Raw genomic sequence first — 19,012 nt, forward strand, 5'->3', positions numbered from 1 at the left:
GAAGAACAATTTATCCTTTTCTTTATTTCCTAATAACATATCTACAATGTATTTCTTTACATTTACTGCATCAAGTTTGCACATCGACAGCTTATGCAGAGACAAGAATTAGTATTTATTTGACAATTTCCTCGTGCACACGGCCTTCTCATACAAAAACCTTAAATGAAAATTTTAAACTAGATTAATTACCAATACATTTAATTAATTACTAATAAATGCAATTAAAAGTATTTTTTACCTTATGTACAAGCACATGACAGTAGCACTAAGCTCCTTATGGTTGAGAAGTTCGTATATGTGCTCCTTTTCGAGAAATTCATCATACTCATCTCCGAATATAGCTTTATTCATGGGTATGATGCGCGAATCGTCGTTGCTGTCCATGTTCTGTTTTACTTGGATGTCAAGACACACCCCGTGTTTAGCAAGGCGTGGCTGACTTATTTTAGGAACATGGGCAACAACGACTGATTTTCCCCGATCCAGTTTTCTTGCTGCAATTTTGGCAGCTTTATTACCCTCCAACCTTTGTAGTTTGGCAGCCCTATTACCCTCCAATCTTGGAGGTTTGCTGGCTCTTTTTGGCTGTACGAGTGGTTTATTTAATTGGATCTACAAAAATGAGGTTAAATATTATTTTATTGAATCTGAAAAAATGACAAACCTTAGGGAATAAATGTGACAAACCTTTTCGGGAGATGTAACTGATTTGTTTCTGGGAATCTTTTTTTCAAGGGCAACAAGGTGGGTGGACCATGCCACGTAACTAACAATAGCTTCGCCCAATAACTGCATATCTCCATCGTTGTCCGGTATCGACAACGGTGCAGTTGGTTCGAAAGCAACAACAGGTGATACTTTGACATGGCCCGTAGGGATCGAAGTATTGTGCAATACTTCTCCCGAAGTATTGTACAATTTTCCTTTTCCCACCTTCCGATGAGTAGGCGAGGACAAGTATATCACGCATGTAGTGACACCCTAAATCAAATAGTTAAAACATAAGTACGATTAATATATAAGTTTGTTTAATACATAAGTAATTACATAATCAAGTAAGTAATTAATTACCTCGGGAATACTTTTGAGACAGACGTTGCAACTCGCGGTTTCACCCTCCTCTTGTATTTCATGTTGGAGCTGATCTGGGAGTTGCTTGTCTTTGTTCGTATTCACCAAAAGTGCCACTTGCTCTGTAAGAATTTTGAGCTTCTCTAATACTTCCTCGTTGGAAGGTTTTTGGCGCTTCTCTTGAGAAAAATACATTTTGGGAGTTACGCCAAATCCTTTCCTCCTAACCCGACCGTAACATTCAGGGACATTAAACACTTTACCCAGAATGTCCCTGCAAGTATCCTTGTTGCCCTCTTGAGTTTCAGAACTTTGTTCGATAATCTCCTAAAATACATGTAGTATTAAAAAGATAAGTTCAATAGCATTTTTAAAATACAATATTAAGAAGTGTTCAAGTGATATTAAAGTGATAATGTTACTTACACAAAGTTCTACTACTTTTTGGACATTTTCATTATCAACAACTCCATCTTTATTAACACGCGCTTCCTTCCATAATCTATGACGACCCAAGGGTTGATCGGCTTGGGTGTCTTGTCGCTATTCATTAAGATCATAAACAAAATAATACAAATTAGTTACACACTATAGTTTATAATACAAATTACTTCATTATATAAAAGTGATGTTTAATTACTTACAAGTTTTGATCAAGGCGTGCATATCCCATACGTGATTTTTTTTTATGGGTGGGTTGGATTGCTTGCCCTTTCGCGATTTGCCTTACTAATATTCTATATAAAAAAAATAGCAATTGTGTAAAAATTTAAAATACTCTACGAATATAAATAATAAAACACAAATGCTAATAAATTAATCACTTACGACAAATGCGGGGTCCAAATGTTTGGAAACAAATGCACTCGATTCCTCATTTGATATATAATGTTTATATATTTTTGGAGCTTCAGCATTTGTGTTTCCTTCTCTTTCTTTTAGATAGAAATTAGAGAGATGTGATCTAAATCCCCGATGGATTTTCCCAACAACTCTAAAAAATATCTCTTTCGTCCATCCTCAAGAACAAATGTAGTCTGCAATGAACAAAATTATAAGTATTTCAATGAAAAAAATTATAAATGACAAAAGAGTGGATCAAAAAAGTTACTTGAATGTCATTCCATATTATATCTTTGGCATCCTTCAATGCCTTATCTCTCCAATCTATTGGGACATTTTGACGAACAACAGCCCCAATGTAGCTTACAAACATGGAGCTGTTGGGGTCAACTGGCTGACCACTCTCGTTCCAGCCAACCTAATAAACTCATATAGTAAGTACATGCCCTAAACCCTAAAAAAAGATAAAAAAACACACAGCAAACAGAGTATATATAGTATACCTCAAATTTAATGCCACTGCTCCGTGCTTTAATCACCCTTTGCATGATAGTTGCACCACGTTTGACTTCTTTTTCGTAAGTCTTAGAGGTGCCAACTTCTTCATTTTGAACTTCTAAATCTTTGTTTGTATCCATTTAACTACAACAAGTTCAACATGCACTTTAGTATAACATCAACAAGCTCAACATGGATCATGCATTATTATAAACAAACTCAACATGTATCAGTATATCTTAAAAAAGCTCAACATGCATTCTAATGATTACAAAAATTTAATAACATCAATACCTGAATAATGATGGTTCGAAGAAAGACGAAATGCAAAGAAAAGAGGGTTTGCAGAAAGTTCACAGAAATATGGTTCACAGAAATACGGTTTGAAGAAATACGTAATGAGGGTTACGTATTTCAATGAAAATATATTGTGTGAAATGGGAGAGATGATCTTGGATGGAAATAAGGTTCGAAATGAAGGAGATGATCGTGGAAATAAGGTTCGTAATGGACGGAATGATAGGGTTTGCAAAAGAAGAGAAGAACGATGAATGTTGAGATGATAGTGAAGTTTACGTAATGAAGAGGAGACTGAAGCGGTTACTGTTATATATACGTAACCCTTTTACAGCGCTTTTTTATAAGCATTTTACAGCGCTTGTTTAAAAAGCGCTCTAAAAGGCCTAAGTCTTTTACAACGCTTGTTTGAAAAGCGCTCTAAAAGGCGTCTTTATTTAAATTTTTAAAAGGCTATTTTACAGCGCTTCTCCCAATAAGCGTTGTAAAGGACCTCCGTGTTTTATTATGTTATATGAATGTTTTTTTAAAGCCTTTTACAACGCTTTTTCAAATAAGCACTGTAAAAGGTCTCATTATGTTAATTTTAAAAGGGTCTTTTACAGCGCTTATTTGAAAAAGCGATGCGTACAAGGTGTTTGAAGAAATGGGTTTGTGTCTGATGTTTTTTGAATCCCATGATGCGTACAAGGTGTTTGAAGAAATTAGGTGTCTGATGAATATTATTTTTAAAGCCATTTTACAGCGCTTTGGCAAACAAGCGCTGTAAAATGTCTTTTTTACTCACTTTCAAAAGAGTCGTTTACAGCGCTTTGTGTGAAAAGCGCTGTAAAAGGTATAAAACACTCATTATTTTATTTTTAAAAGGATCTTTTACAGCGCTTTTTAAGATAAGCGCTGTAAAATGTCTCTTTATTTTATTTTTGTGTTTGGTTTATTTGGGTTGGGATGACATTAAAAACCTTTTTATCATTGTTTATTGGATTAAAAATATTGTTATCATTGTCTTTATCACAATACTTTAGGAGATGATGAATTATTAGAAATGAGAACTTCTGAAGAATCTATATATATATGCACTGAGCAAAAGAGAATCTCTCTATTCAGTTCAGTTCAGTTCATGTAAATTACTAATTTATATTCAGTTCAGTTCATGTAAATCAAGCTAAATATAAAACACTCATTGTTACATGAACTTGGTATAAAACACTCAAATCAAGCTAAATATAAGCAGAAAATAAATTAATCAGAAAATAAATTAATCAGAACTTAGTATAAAACACTCAATTCAGATTACATGCATATTTACATTAACACAGTTCAGATTATATGCATATTTACATTAACACAGTTCAGATTACATGCATGGCTTATATAAAACAATTAAACATCTCTAAGATATAATCCAAATGTGAATCCCTTCTTCTTTTCCTGGTGGGATTCACATTTGTTTGTCCATTTACAATACGAAACGATGGATTAATCCAAATTCCCTCATCATAATCATCTCTAAGATATAAACCATCATCAGTTGAATCAATTTCATGTGGTTGTTGTGATGTTGCAAATAAAAGATCATTACCAACATCTTCATCATTATTGTTATCATCACTTATTTTATTGGTCGATAGGACAACAGACCATTTATCCTCAGAAGGATCAGTGACATAAAACACTTGTTGAGCTTACGACGCTAAAATAAAAGGCTCATCTTTGTATCCCACCCTATTAAAATCGACACGCAAGAATCCTGACCCATCAATCCGAACGCCATTATTATTATCGACCCACTTGCAACCAAATATGGGAACACGAAATATTGTGTAGTCTAACTCCCATATGCACTCGATAACCCCAAAATATGATAGATTTGCATATATTGAGTTTTTGTCTTTTGCACTTGAGACATGCATCGCTTCAGCTACGAGAGTGACTCCGCTATTTTGAATAGTGGTCTGATCATCTTGTTCTTTGGTATAAAATGTGTAGCTGTTAATAACATAACCAATGTTCTCTGATCATCTTGTTCTCTGATTTAATATATATATAACAATTTTTAGTTTTCAATTATTAAAAAACTAAAGATTTTTTGACAAAAACAAATTAAAAAATACCTGAGACAACGTAGATGGCTGCACAATAAGTAGAGGATATGAGGGTTCCTAGAGTAGAGGTGATGAGGGTTCATAAATTTATTTTAAAAGTAAATTATATTTATTTGAAAGCGTCTGTATTTTACAGCGCTTGTACAAAAAGCGCTGTAATAGGTAGTTAAATTGATTGAAAGCGCATGTATTTTACAACGCTTGTAAAAAAAGCGCTGTAATAGGTAGTTCAAATATTTGAAAGCGCATGTATTTTACAGCGCTTGTACAAAAAGCGCTGTAATATGTAGTTAAATTGATTGAAAGCGCATGTATTTTACAGCGCTTGTGAAAGAAGCGCTGTAAAATAATACGCGAAAGCGCTTCATTTTACAGCGCTTTTGCGAAAAACGCTGTAAAAGCCTTATAACATTATGCGTAAACGCTATATGACCCTACAACAGCGCTTGTCAAAAAAGCGTTGTAAAAGGCTCCGTTATTTTTAAAATATACTTGCAACAACGCTTGTATTTAGCAAGCGCTGTAAAATGAGCGCTATTAAATGTTATTTTTGGCGTAGTGTCTGCAACTAATTTAATTGGTTTCATGACTTGCATCTATCCCTAAACTACAAATTCATGAATTTCTCATCTCAAACATTCGTAAAGTCCCTTTCGTTTCAAAATATGAATCGTAGAACATTTTAATGTTGATCAAGCAATAAAAAACATTAAGCACATAGATGAGAAAAATAATTCAATAAGCTCATTCATATAACTAGAAATCAAATTAGAAAAAATAAGGAGTGCTCATTCATATAAATAATTTAATTTGCTTGCTTGGATTGATTGATTTGTAATTGGAATGTGGTTGATATACTGGAAGACTCTATTGAAACTCTTGGAGTGCCTTCAGTTCTTGGCACAAAGGAGTATCTTGGGCTTCCTTCAATTATTGTCCGAAGAAAGAAGGTCACTCTTAATTTTGTCAAAGACAAAATTTGGAAGAAAATTTATCGTTGAAGTAGTAAATATTTGTCGTAAGTTGGTCGATAAATGTGGTGTATTGGCTATGGAGATACTATTTCGCTAGAATGACAGTTGGTTATTTGACGAATCCATTATTGCTCACTCAAATCATATGAGCATGCACTTGAATAATTTGAAAGTCGCAGACATCATCAATCCACATTGTAAGACTTAGAACATTTCTCTTATCTCCAATTTAGTCACACCAACTATTGTCTCAAAACTTCTGAGCACTCCTTTATTCCCTTCAATCTTTGAAGATAAAAGAATTTGGCATGCTGCTCAAAATGGTATTTATTTTGTTAAAAGTACTTACCGTCTCTTAATCCAAGACCTCATTGACACTTCTGAGTTCAAAATGGAAAGCTAATGGCATCTCATTTGACATCTACGAATTCCCCCAAAAATAAAGAACCGTTTATGGCGCATTTGTCGTCATTGACTTCTTACCGGGTGAGATTGCAATCCTTCTTACTCGTGGAGATTGCAAGATCTTTTGTTTGAATAGTCGACACGTTTGGAAGCAACGTGATTTTTGTTGTTGCACTTAGCAACTCTGTGAATCTGCCACAACCGTTGTAGATGTGATTTTTTGTATTTAGTGTCGATTTTCAGATTTGTATTCAGCCTATTTTGCTGTAGTTTTATGGAGCCTTTGGGTGCAACATAACAATCATATTTGGGATGACATAGTAAAAGATGTTTTATTGTGGTTCATGAGCGCGCAAGAGAGTTTCGCATGGGAGGGTCTGCTACCCAGCAAATGCAAAAGTTGCTGCATCAGACATTGCATCAGTAGTGAGACAACCAAGCTGCAACGCATTAGATTGCACCAGAGTAAAGTCAAGTCAAATGCAACATTGATGTTTCCTTTTCTGTGCAGCGCAACTAGGTGGGTTTATGCATTATCGTACGCGATGATTTTGGCCACTTTATCCTCTCCAAAACATATTGGTTCACACCAGTTTGTGTAGTTCATGTGGGAGAAGCATTGGTTTACTATAAGCTTTAAATCAGGTGCATGAATTACATTTGACTTACACCCCGGTGGATTTCAAATTATTTCAAAATGGTTGTGGATAGCTTATAGTTTAACAAAGATGACTTTTTTGAATCTAGTGACATTAGTCGACCTTGTAAAAGTATTCTCTCTATCAATTATAGAAACTCTCGTGTTGTGCTTATAAAAAAACAAGCGAACGAGACTGCTCATTTGTTAGCTAAAGCGATCTTGTTATTAGTTAATTTTCAAATTTTGATGGAAAGAGCAAATTGTATTGAGCACATTATTATTAATGAAATGCTCTAATCTTTGATTTGTAAAAATAAAAACATAAGGTAGTTTTTAAAGATCCAAAAAGTAATGTTTTGTATTGAAAAAAACAAATTTTAAATTTCAAACATTTGAAAACACACTCTTTAATAAATTCTGAAATGAATATTTTTAGCCACTTGTTAGCACTTTCCTGATAATTTTGATTCAACTTATCATTTCTCTTCAGAAGTTGAGTTATTAATGCTTGAAGCATCTATTATCAAGTCAATTTAGTTCAGTTTTACTATTGTAGGACACAAAATGCATATTTTGTAATATAAAATTTGTAACGATGTTATAATATTGTCTACACCATTTTATCTCTTGCACTGTTCTAATATGGAATCCTTTTTACTCTATCCATATAAATTTATTATGTTGGATTTTTCGTCGGCTTTTGAAGAGGGAAGGGGGTAACATATTCCCAATTTGATTTCTTTTTTATTTGGAAATCAAACATGATGATTTGAATGGAGTTGTAAAGTCTTATCAGGATATAACTTGATAAACCAACATGGATTCTTGGTTATGGATGTAAGAGTTAAGAATTTGAGAGGTGAAAAAGACAAAGGATCTTCCAACACAAGGTTTTTGATGGAAGGGTTTCTGGGAGCCACAAGGATGGGCAAATAATATGTATGACAAGATGCAAGGGGGATTTAAAAGGTAGTAAAGGAGACGTTGCCAAATCAAGAGATTTTGGACCTTGAGTTAAGGAATCTTGGTGGTGGAACAAAAGTGTGAAGAATAAAGTTACGATAAAAAAAATGTTTTAAGGCTTTGTTTAGGTGTCAAAATGATGAAAGTTTACAAAAAGAGAGGAAGCTAAGCCATATACCAAGAAAGTGGTGGACGAACCAATAACTAAAGACTTCGAAGGGTTATACCAAGTCTTAGGCACTAAGTAGGTAGATAAATCTATGTTTATAATGACTAAGGGGCAGGAAAGGAGGACAATGGATTTGGACCAAATGAAGTGTATCAAAGATGAAGAATGTAAAGTTTTAGTTCAAGATAAAGATATCAAGGAAAGATGAAAGAATTATTTCCATAAATTATTTAACGAAGACTACAAGATTCTACTAGCCTCTAATAGGCTAGACATTGAGACGAGGACCAACATACTGACTTGGCTCTCCACCTCTACATTTTTTAATAAAAAATGAAGAAAAAAAATTATCTTGTTTGCATGCCAGCTAATGGAAGGTTAATAACACGGAAACCATTAACATTTAGAAGGATAATTAGCTCCTGTTCCAATATAATTTTTGAGGTTTGGAACACCAAAACGAGAGGGGATAACTTGAGTCGAAGAGCTTATAAATCCTAATTATCACAGTTGGAAATGTGAAGCTATTAACAACCATTTCCTTCCTTTTGTAGGAGATCAAATATTCCAGATCCCAATTCTTTAACTAACACTGATGACTTTCTTATTTGGCACAACTCGGAGGATGAAAATTACTCGATTAGATCGGGGTTTCATGCAATTAAATAGTGGAAAGGTATGAAATCCCAGACCATTAGTTGTAGTAGTAGCGATAATTCCTATTGGGTGGAAATTTTGCAACTCAATATCCTTCCCAAACAACCCCATCTGCTTTGGAGGATTCTACACAAAGTTATCCCTACTAGGCAACTTTTGATAAGAAAATGTGTTGTTTGCTCTATTGTATGTCCTAGATACAACACTAATATAGAAACGGCGGACCATGTTTTTAAGGATTGTGTTTAAGCCACTCTAATATGGTTTGCATCCCCTTTGAACATTAATTTTAGTACATTCCCTTTAAAGGGAGATACTAGTTCATGACACCATCGAGCAATCCTGGAAGCTGTTAATTGATTACCATGCACATATGTCAATTTTGCCTTCCTCAAATACATATGCACAACTTATTAAGGATTATCACAATCATAGTGTTCATCAGTGATGTCTGCCTCCTCCAAATCAACTGCAATGCTCATTCGACTATGGATGGCCGATGGGGACTAGGCGTGGTGGGGAAAAATTTGGAGGGTTGTTTGATCATGGCGGCTACCTTCCTCACGACAGGGTTCCAAGATGTTGCCGCTACTAAGGGTAGGGGCGTTCTTCATGCGATCGAGATTAGCAAGGAATACGATCTCTACCCATTACAAATTGAAAGTTATTGTTGTGGTTTGGTTTCTTCTCCGAATTTGAAATTGTTTCCTAACACTTATTAGGGAAGTTTGGCTGAGCACTAAAGTTTAGTTGCATATGGGCTCAAAAGCACTTCCTTTGTTTCCACCCACTGCACATGAAATTGGGAAGCTCATAATTTGGCCACATTGGCTATATGTAACTCCACTCATGTTTTGTCTGACAATTTCCCTCCTTGTATCGTGGGCCTTGGCCCAAATGTAAAAAACTGATTTCTAATTTTTTAATTATATTCATCCACGACTTTAAAAAATGAAATTTCATCAAGTTTTGGACCAAAATTCTGTTTGGAGGACCATAATTGGGGAGAAACAAAATGAGATGACTACTTTCGCGATTCAGCTAAAATAGGGGGAACAAAACTGTAATTAATCCAATAATATTTTTTGACAGAAAAATAGTGTTTTTTCCGTCAATAACCTATGTGGGTTTTTTGGATGTGTAAGAAAGAAAAAATATTCGTGTAATATATTTCATTCCCCCTCACAGAAATCAAGCAAGCTCTACCTCTACTAATTCGTAGGCACGTATCTATGAAGTTGCTACTTCGAAGTTAGCAACTTCGGTGCCATCTAAATACATACATATTCTTACTTGTATTTGATTTTCGCACATTAAAAATATTCCAAATTACTAAATATCAAAATAATAAATTCACAAACACTTTGAAAAGATTAAATTCATAGGCTTGCAAGTAGTATTCCATAAATATGTAAAAAAATTAATATGGTATCTATATTGTATATGAATGAAATATTTAGTTTTGGTATGACATTATTCCTTTCAAATGTACTTTTCATTTAATCTAATTAATTATAATTTTATATTTTTTTATATTATTAAATATTTGATTTTTTCTATATTTATACCATTAAATAAAATATAATAAATTTTGATCGCTTTAGATAATAATGTCTAGGTTTTAGCATTACTATCATGATATTGCTTGGTAGGGTGACTTTATCTCCTTAACGTTAGAGGATCTTTGTATGATTTGGATTAACATATGTTTAATATTAAAAATAAAGATATCACAATCATACTGAAAGTAACAATTGATTAAGTACTACATCAATCAAATATATGAAGTAACAATGTCGATTTACAAGAAAGGGGAGTTTAAATTGTAAATGTACCTTTTAAAAATTCCTGTTAAAACTTAAGAAAATAACTCAAGATTGATCTTGGTTATGAAAACAGAAAACAGAGAACGTTCTTGGTTTTAGTAGTAAAACGGAGAACGTTCCTTGATTAGTTGAAAACAGAAAATCAGTTTATGTTTTAATTAATTCAGTATGATAAATAGAGAGATAGGATAGAGAATACCACACAAGGATTTTATCCTGGTTCACCCAACGTGGGTTACGTCCAGTCCTCACACTGTGAGATTTTTCACTAAGTGTAAAAGAGCTTTCTTGAACTTACAACACCTAGTCTTAGATCAACCTTGATCTATTTCAACCTCTAATGCTTTCTACCCAGAAAGCAATACCAGCACCTATCTAACCTTGATAGGAAGTAATCTTAAAACAAACTATAAAGAAACTCTTATAGTTTGAGTTTTTACAATTTGGTTGTTTTGACAGAATCTGAAATTTCTCAACTCTTGTTTGAGAATTGATTCTTTACAAAGGATCTAATGACAATTGCACAAACTATTTGATAAGTAAAAGCCAACAACTGTTTCGCAGAAATCAGTGAGTATGATTGCCTCTGTTTTTGCAGAATTTCAAGTATGTATATGATTGATTATGGATTTCGAAGCACTTGAATTTCTTGCCTTGAATCGGGATATTGGCCTTCTATTTATAGGTTGTAGAGGAAAAGAATGAAAGTACAAGAGCTGTTGGAGAGACTCTGCTTTTTGACTGAAACATTATTTTTAGAATAAAAATGATCCTTCTTTGAAATAGCTTTTTGACTTTAATGGTTTTAGCATTTAAAGCAATTATGTCCTTTTTTAGAAAATACTCTTGACGTTTCTTTATTGATCTTGGATGGCACACTATCTGTCTTGAGTCTTGAGTGTAGCTTGAGAATGTTGGAGATGAATTACAGATCAGTTTGGAGAAGAAACAGAGTTGTTGTCTTTGTGCAGAAAACGGAGAATGATTAACGTTCTTGGTTTGTCAGTTTGAACTTTCTTGAGCTTCAATAATCATTCTGGAGTTCCCGTTTTAAACGTTCTGAATTTCCTTTGTAATTGTCTTGTCATATGCCCAGATTGATCGAACTTTCTTGACATTTGATTTTTGGAGTTTGCAGACTGTCATGACTTTTGTCTGTCTTTGAGTCCTTTGATCTTTGAGATCAAATAACCTTTTTGAGTCTGAATGATTCATATTTGTTCCTTGCCATGTACTGATTAGATATGAATAATTTTCAGGGCAGACTCTTTGTCAAAGAGATAGAAAAGGTTTGACCAATATGATGTGATGGACAGTTGTTGAAGCTGGAGATCATTCTCTGTTATGATGCAGAATGATCTCGTTGCTGTCTTTTCTTGATTCGCTTGATTCTGTTCTGAATTAAATCCACTCAAAAACACATGTTAAATTAACATAACATTTTAGAATCATAATTAATTTTCTTAATTAACCTTTGTTTATTTTCATCAAAACTTTAAATATAGAGTTTGTCTCAACAATATATTCGTAGAAAACAAATAAAATCTAATTTTTGTTATTCAAAAGTATATGTGATTGAGAGATACAAATAGTTTCATGCTCTCTCAAGTCCAAAGTATTTTTGATTAGAGAGTAGGAGTCAACAGACAAAAAAAAAATGGAAGTGTCATGAAAATAACTTTTCAATTAATAAAAATTCCATGTGTAATAATTGTTTATTTATTTCAATATTATAAAAAGTTGATCACATACAATATTGTAGAAATTCTACACCTGAGTTGGTCTATATATATTTTCTGGTAACCTATCTGCCAAATAGATATACATATGCCCCATAACTCCAGTGCGATAGCCACTTTTATATCTAGATTCCATGGTCACAATTTCACCATCCTTGATCTTGATTGAACCTGGTTCTGGATAACACGTAGACATTCCAACCACGTAACCTTTTTCATTACCTGGTTCCTCTCCCTTTCCATATGTTGGGTTTGAAGTACACAAAACCCTCCCATCCTAAATTCATAAAAATTTTATCATTAGAAGTGAGGATGATTTAAAATATAGACTTCTTACAATAATTTAGAAAAGTAAAATTTTTCACTAAAGGAACATGACAAACACACTGCAGTTATTTTTTTATATAAAATACTTGCACACAAATAAATTAATTAGACATGCATATTGATAGAATCATAAAGATTATGAAATTATGTAAGACAATAGAATTTTTAACACATTAGTACCCATCTGCACGTTAATATAATATGACGATCATTACCTGTCCATATATAGAACCGTTAACGGCACCTGTATGCATATGAGCAGTGCCATAGATGAGATAACCACCTTTTTCCACTGGAATGTTTGCTTTCTGAATATGATGAGGGGAATGCTTTATATCATGATTACTTGGTGGAATAGTATACTCTGCCTATAACCATCAAATTGAAGGAACAAAAAAGTAATATTACATATTATGTTTTGGAATTTAACTTAATATTAATTGAAATTTGAAACTAATTGAAATTTACCTGGCAATCATGGATTACTAGAGAACCAATTTTTTTTACTCGATCAGTTGCATCAAGTATGTAAAATCTAACAGGAATTTGATGTTGGTCCCAATCAACCCATGTTATTTTGTATCTTATGGCAAGCTTTCTCCTAGGTGCTTCAAAACCTTTTTTCAATTTGCACTGCAGTTCATCCTTGCAACAAAATAATCCTCCTTTATAATTTGGGGATAATGGTTTGCCATCGATGCCAAATGTATCATTATAAAAATTCTTTGGCAAATTAATAAAATTGTTACACCTACACTCCGAGCAACTTTTTTTATCTATTGCGCCACGTGTATCAATTACCATGAGATTGAGGAGCCATTTTTCTTGGAATCCAATTGGAACATTTTTAGGATCACCAAGTTCTACGGCATAAGGATTTGGAAGTTTTGAAATCGTTCCTCGTGATTCACCTCCCAAGCCCCAATAAGCTGGAAGAATATAACTATTACATGTTCCTTGATTTCTAATGTAAATAGCATCTTCCATAGGATCATGAGGAATTGGTGAAGTATTATTCCATACTTTTGATTGGTATTTAATTGCAAACCAATGATGTAGGTATGCTTCATGTAATGGTACAGAATTTCCTTCTTCGTCAACTATTTCACTATCAAAGCTTTTTACTCCAATATGACCCTTTGGAAATTCTATATCTAAAAAAGTTTTCACTGCAACTTTTCCGGGTCCCACTTCAAATTTTTGAGAAATAAAAGTTGCAGTCTTTAGGTTGTTATTAATTTCAAATTCAGCTCCCGAATAAATTGCACTTGTTGTGGTTGATAGCAATACTATCATTGATGATAAAAATATTAACGTTTTACATATAACAAACCCCATGGTGAAGATTTTTTCTTTGCTCTGGTAATGATATTTTGTGCATATGGATGTTGGTTTTGGCGCTTTTTATATAGAAAGGTTCATCAATATAGTGAAACTGGCGTGACTAGGTGTCAATTAAAGAAGACATCGAATGTCTATTTATATTGGGCGGTTAAGGTGTATTCAATTTATAAGTTGTTTCAGTAATTTTTGTTGTTATCATTGTTGAGTTGTTTTGATAAAAAAATTCGGAAAAAGAGTTGTTATGATAATTAATTAGTTAAAAAAAGTGTTATTTTAACATCGAAAAACAAACATCATATGCGTTTATCTCTGTTTTTCTCTTATTTTTATCGTATGCAAAATACACTGTATTTTGACACCAAAATTTTGATTTCAAAATATTATGTCTCTAAACAAAAAAGTGGTTTCGCCAATTATATAACTATCTTTATACAAATATAAAATTTTTTTTTTGACAAAAATGATTCTAACATTATCATACCTTTAAATAATAGGTTTTTGAATATATATATATATATATGTTCGATTCAAATCTTTCTTTCTTAATTATTTGAAAGTATATTTAAAAAAAAAAAAGATTTGGATATCGTCAAAAAAAATAGTATTTTTTAATAGAAAAATAGTATTTTTTCCGTCAAGAACCTGTGCGGGTTTTTTGGATGTGTAAGAAAGAAAATATATTTGTGTAATATATTTCAGCCCCCTTTAATGAAATCAAGGAAGCTCTACCTCTACTAATTTGTAGACACACATATCTATGAAGTTGCTACTACGAAGTTAGCAACTTCAATACCATCTAAATACATAAATACTCTTACTTTTATTTGTTTTCTCCACATTCAAAACATGTCAAATTACTAAATATCAAAATAATAAATTCACAAACATTTTGAAAAGATTAAATTCAATTTGCAAGTTGTATTCCGTAAATATGTAAAAAAATTAATATGGTATCTATATTGTATATTACTGAAATATTTAGTTTTGGTTTGACATTATTCCTTCCAAATGTACCTTTCATTTTATCTAATTAAGTATAATTTTATCTTTTTTTTATATTATTAAATATTTGATTTTTTCTATATTTTTACCATTAAATAAAATATACTAAATTTTGATCGCTTTAGATAATATTGTCTAGGTTTTGGCATTACTGTCATGATATTGCCTGGTAGGGTGACTTTTCCTCCTAAAAGATATCACAATTGTATAGAAAGTAACAATTGATTAAGTACTACATCCATCAAACATATTCGTAGAAAATAAATAAAATCTAATTTTTATTATTCAAAAGTATATGTGATTGAAAGATACAAATAGTTTTGTGCTCTCTCAAATCAAAAGTATTTGTGATTAGAAAGTCGAAGTCCACAGACCAAAAAAAAAAAGTGGAAGTGTCATGAAAATAACTCTTCAATTAATAAAAATTTCCCGTGTAGTAACTTTTTTATTTATTTTAATATTATAAAAAGTTGATCACATACAATATTGTAGAAATTCTATACCTGAGTTGGTCTATATATTTTTAGGTAATCTATCCGTCAAATAGATATACATATGTCTCATAGCTCTAGAGCGATAGCCATTTTTATATCTAAATTCTATGGTTACAATTTCACCATCCTTGATCTTTATTGAACCTGATTCTGGATAACACATAATGTAACACCCCAAATTTCATAATAAATTATTTTATTAATGAAATAAAATTTTAAATAATTAATTTGGTATTAACATTAATTTAGAATATATGTTGATATTTTTAGGATTAATTTTCTTTATATGTGGCCTTTCTATGTTATATTTTTCTGCGCATTTGACTGATGTTAACTGTGCACATAGTTATATTTCGATTATTTATAACTATTTTATATTTTTAGTTATTTATTTTATAAATAATTATCTTGAGATAGTAATATTATTGTGTTTGATTTCCTTTATTTTTATATATTTGTTACGGCATTGTGATATAATAGATATTTATTATAATTTAGTAATTAATATAAAATGTTGAATTTATATTTATTTATTTTATGATTTCAAAAAAAAATATTATAGTAATTATTTTGAATGCCAGAGTCTTGGTTATTAATATATTTTAAAAGATTAATTACTTTAGTTACTTTATTTTATAACATATTAGTTTTGAAATATTTGAATATTTTAATAATTAAATTGTGTTGAAAAATATGTGTTTTATTTTAGATTAAAATGTGTTTTATTGGTTAGACTCATATACAAAATAAACCTAATTAATAATAATAATAATAATAATAATAATAATAATAATAATAATAATAATAATAATAATAATAATAATAATTATTATTATTATTATTATTATTATTATTATTATTATTATTATTATTATTATTATTAAGAAGAAAAAAAGGAAGGACCGTGACCAGATTCTTGTCTCCATCCTCTTCATTATGTTGTTACTCTCTAGCCGTTTCATCTCTGTCTTCTCTCCTTGATCATGACCATCACATTAGGTGTCGTGCAAAATCGAGACCATATTTATGATCTTTTTGATCTTCTCTTTCATTCCAAACCTGAATCGCAAATTGAAACCCCTATTTCTCTTTGTCAAAAATTGCACCTCCACCTTTTGATCAAGATTCCAACCACCCCGATTATCACCAAAGAAAACCGAGACCATACTTGGACTCCACGAAACACCTTCTTCTTTTACCTATGCTTGATATCGTAAACTGTTACACTTTAAAAAATGGGTTTCCACCATTGTTGCGACTATTTTCTTGAATTTCGGCCAGCAAGTTCAACGTCTTGAAAAACTGATATCGTTTTTATTTATTTCTCTCGTCGAAACCTTCAAGAAGCACTACTCGTTTGTGTGTTTCAGTGAAGTTGATGTTGGACCCTGTCGACACTCTAGTGCGTTAGTGAGATCTTCTCTAATAACTTGTTTCACTTCGTTTTGAATATGTTTCTTCTCTTAATATTTTTATTAATTATATAAAACTGATTTTTATGCTCCGCGTAAATTATCAATCATATTTCATTGACTTTGCAAATTCGTCGACGCTTTTGGACTCGTTTGTTGCACATTGTCGACATGTGATGGTTGCTGAAAATTGCTCTGATTCTTATTTCGTACGAAAGCGTCAAACTGAGGTATTGGGTGAGAGTGAGTTTGAATTCATAAGTGTAAATTAAGTGAGATGAACGAGAAAACAGTTTTTCTCATAATTCATTCGAGGCTCGCTACATACGACTGGAGCATTTTTGAGTAATAATTGACTAATGAGAAAACTTGAATTTGGTGAAGTTAAAATATGAGTTAAAACTCTTATAGGGTGTTATTTGGTTTGATTTCTAAGATCGTGTGGTAGTTAAATTATTGTAGAATTGTGTATTTGACGTATTATGTGTTTTGTTTATATCTACCCTTGATATTGCTATATGATATATTATGTGATGAATTGTAATTATTTGCATTACAATTGACGTGGTGTGTGTAAATGATCTAGTATTATTATCTGTGAGTGAAAATTCTGTAATGTTGGAGCTTGTGTATCATGATGATAAATTTTAGATGTAATATATGACTATGGAAATATGCATTGATGATGTGTACTTGTTGACTTATGATGTTACCACCTTGACGAATATGATGAAATGCATATTGTGTTTAATTGAATAGTGATGAATTCGACATGTGTCAATGGTGGTTCTCTTAATGGAGTGAGTAGCCTAGGCCAACGAGGGGAGAATATAGATGTTATTTATTTGAAGTGATGATTATATTGTCATCATATATGTAGGGTATGACAAGCCTAGTAGTTTCAGGAAAGTATAACTGAATGAGTGTGGTTGTACTGTTGAGCCTTAAGGTAAGATTGTCAGACCTTGGAGGTTTCCGAGTGGGGAACTCCTAGGTGACTTGGAGGTAGCACTCCAAATGTCGGAACTACCATACAACACACGTTTACTTCGACTATCGTGTATATGTGCCCCGAGTTGAGTTGAGGGGATCTTTGAGGACATGGCCAATTTGAATTGTCCGCCCACTTGCGTGGTGACATAGTATCAAGTCTCATAACCAAGTACTTCAGAATTAGAATGATACTAAAGAAGGAGGATAAGTCTAGAGCATAAGAGCATGCGTAACATTACTTGATTTGTGTGTTGACTTACTTGACTTTGTGGATTGTATCAATGCTTTACCTTAATTATTACTGTTAATTGGGATTTGATATAATTCATTGTTTAATTGATGTTTTATGTTTTCTTCTCAGTTTTTTTATACTATTACATGTTTTCGAAACTCACCCCTTGTTGTTTGTGTTTAACGCTTGCGAGAGCGCAATTGTTTCAGGTTATCGGTTGGTGATCAATGCTCTGATAGGTGATACTGAGTGGGAGTATTTTGTTGTGTTTTGTTGAGTTATGAACTAATTTATATTTTGTAAACTCTATTGATCGATTGTGTTATTTTCGATTTTTATGTAAGACATAAAAATTAATTATCTCTAAGTTTTGAACATGTTTTTATGTCAGAAATATTTATTTAATAGATTTTAGCTATATTTGATGTTAAATCATTTTTAATTAAGAATTTTTATAAAAATATCTTGTGTAAATGTGGGTGTGACGTCCTAACGCTTATACTTTAAGAGGAATTTTTATTACTATTAAATAGTGTAACTCTGCAATGTATTCTCCATAATAATAAGTTGATATTTCATGTACCAATTCCCAAATATTAATTAATAATATTTTTCCCTTTTAAACAAAAAAAATAAAAAAAAAAATCCTTTCGAGATTTCATTTTTCATATATATGTTGGTGTGTGATTCAAGTACCATAGAATGAAGTATTAATGATACCAATACCAAATAATCAATCAATTATAAGTCATTATTTTATTGTTATATATGTTTTTGACAATTTAAATTCGGTGCAATGTATTGCAACTTTTAAAAATTTAAGTTATTTATTTAATAGTGTAAACAGCTTTCTTAACTATAGAAGATTATTTTATAATTTATTTACTTTTTTTCTCAGAATTTTTGGTTTATTTATAAAAAAAAATTAAAATGATAAATGTTACTTTAAAAGAAAAAATCTAAATAGATTATAAGGATAACTTTGTCATTTTATCATGATATATCGTTGATGTAACTA

The 19,012-nt window shown here is 31.7% G+C and overlaps 1 protein-coding gene across 1 annotated transcript; it reads right to left on the reverse strand.

The window, feature by feature from the left end:
* Positions 1–12,218: 12,218 nt before the first annotated feature.
* LOC113783947 (uncharacterized) lies at positions 12,219–13,813 on the reverse strand. Its single transcript, XM_027330128.1, has 3 exons — positions 12,986–13,813; positions 12,733–12,885; positions 12,219–12,467 (listed from the first exon to the last, which is right to left on the reverse strand). The coding sequence occupies exons 1-3, from the start codon at positions 13,811–13,813 to the stop codon at positions 12,219–12,221; spliced, it is 1,230 nt and encodes a 409-aa protein (XP_027185929.1).
* Positions 13,814–19,012: the final 5,199 nt, after the last annotated feature.

The sequence above is a fragment of the Cicer arietinum genome, chromosome 5 (assembly GCF_000331145.2).
Source record: "Cicer arietinum cultivar CDC Frontier isolate Library 1 chromosome 5, Cicar.CDCFrontier_v2.0, whole genome shotgun sequence".
Classification (NCBI taxonomy): domain Eukaryota; kingdom Viridiplantae; phylum Streptophyta; class Magnoliopsida; order Fabales; family Fabaceae; genus Cicer; species Cicer arietinum.

Bases quoted from the DNA above. Each gene is read 5' to 3' on its own strand.
- LOC113783947 (XM_027330128.1), bottom strand. From the start codon at position 13,813: ATGATAGTATTGCTATCAACCACAACAAGTGCAATTTATTCGGGAGCT. The intron at 12,886-12,985 runs GTAAATTTCAAT...TGATGGTTATAG, and splicing joins TAGTAATCCATGATTGCCAG to GCAGAGTATACTATTCCACC. The intron at 12,468-12,732 runs GTAATGATCGTC...TTATGAATTTAG, and splicing joins ACGGTTCTATATATGGACAG to GATGGGAGGGTTTTGTGTAC.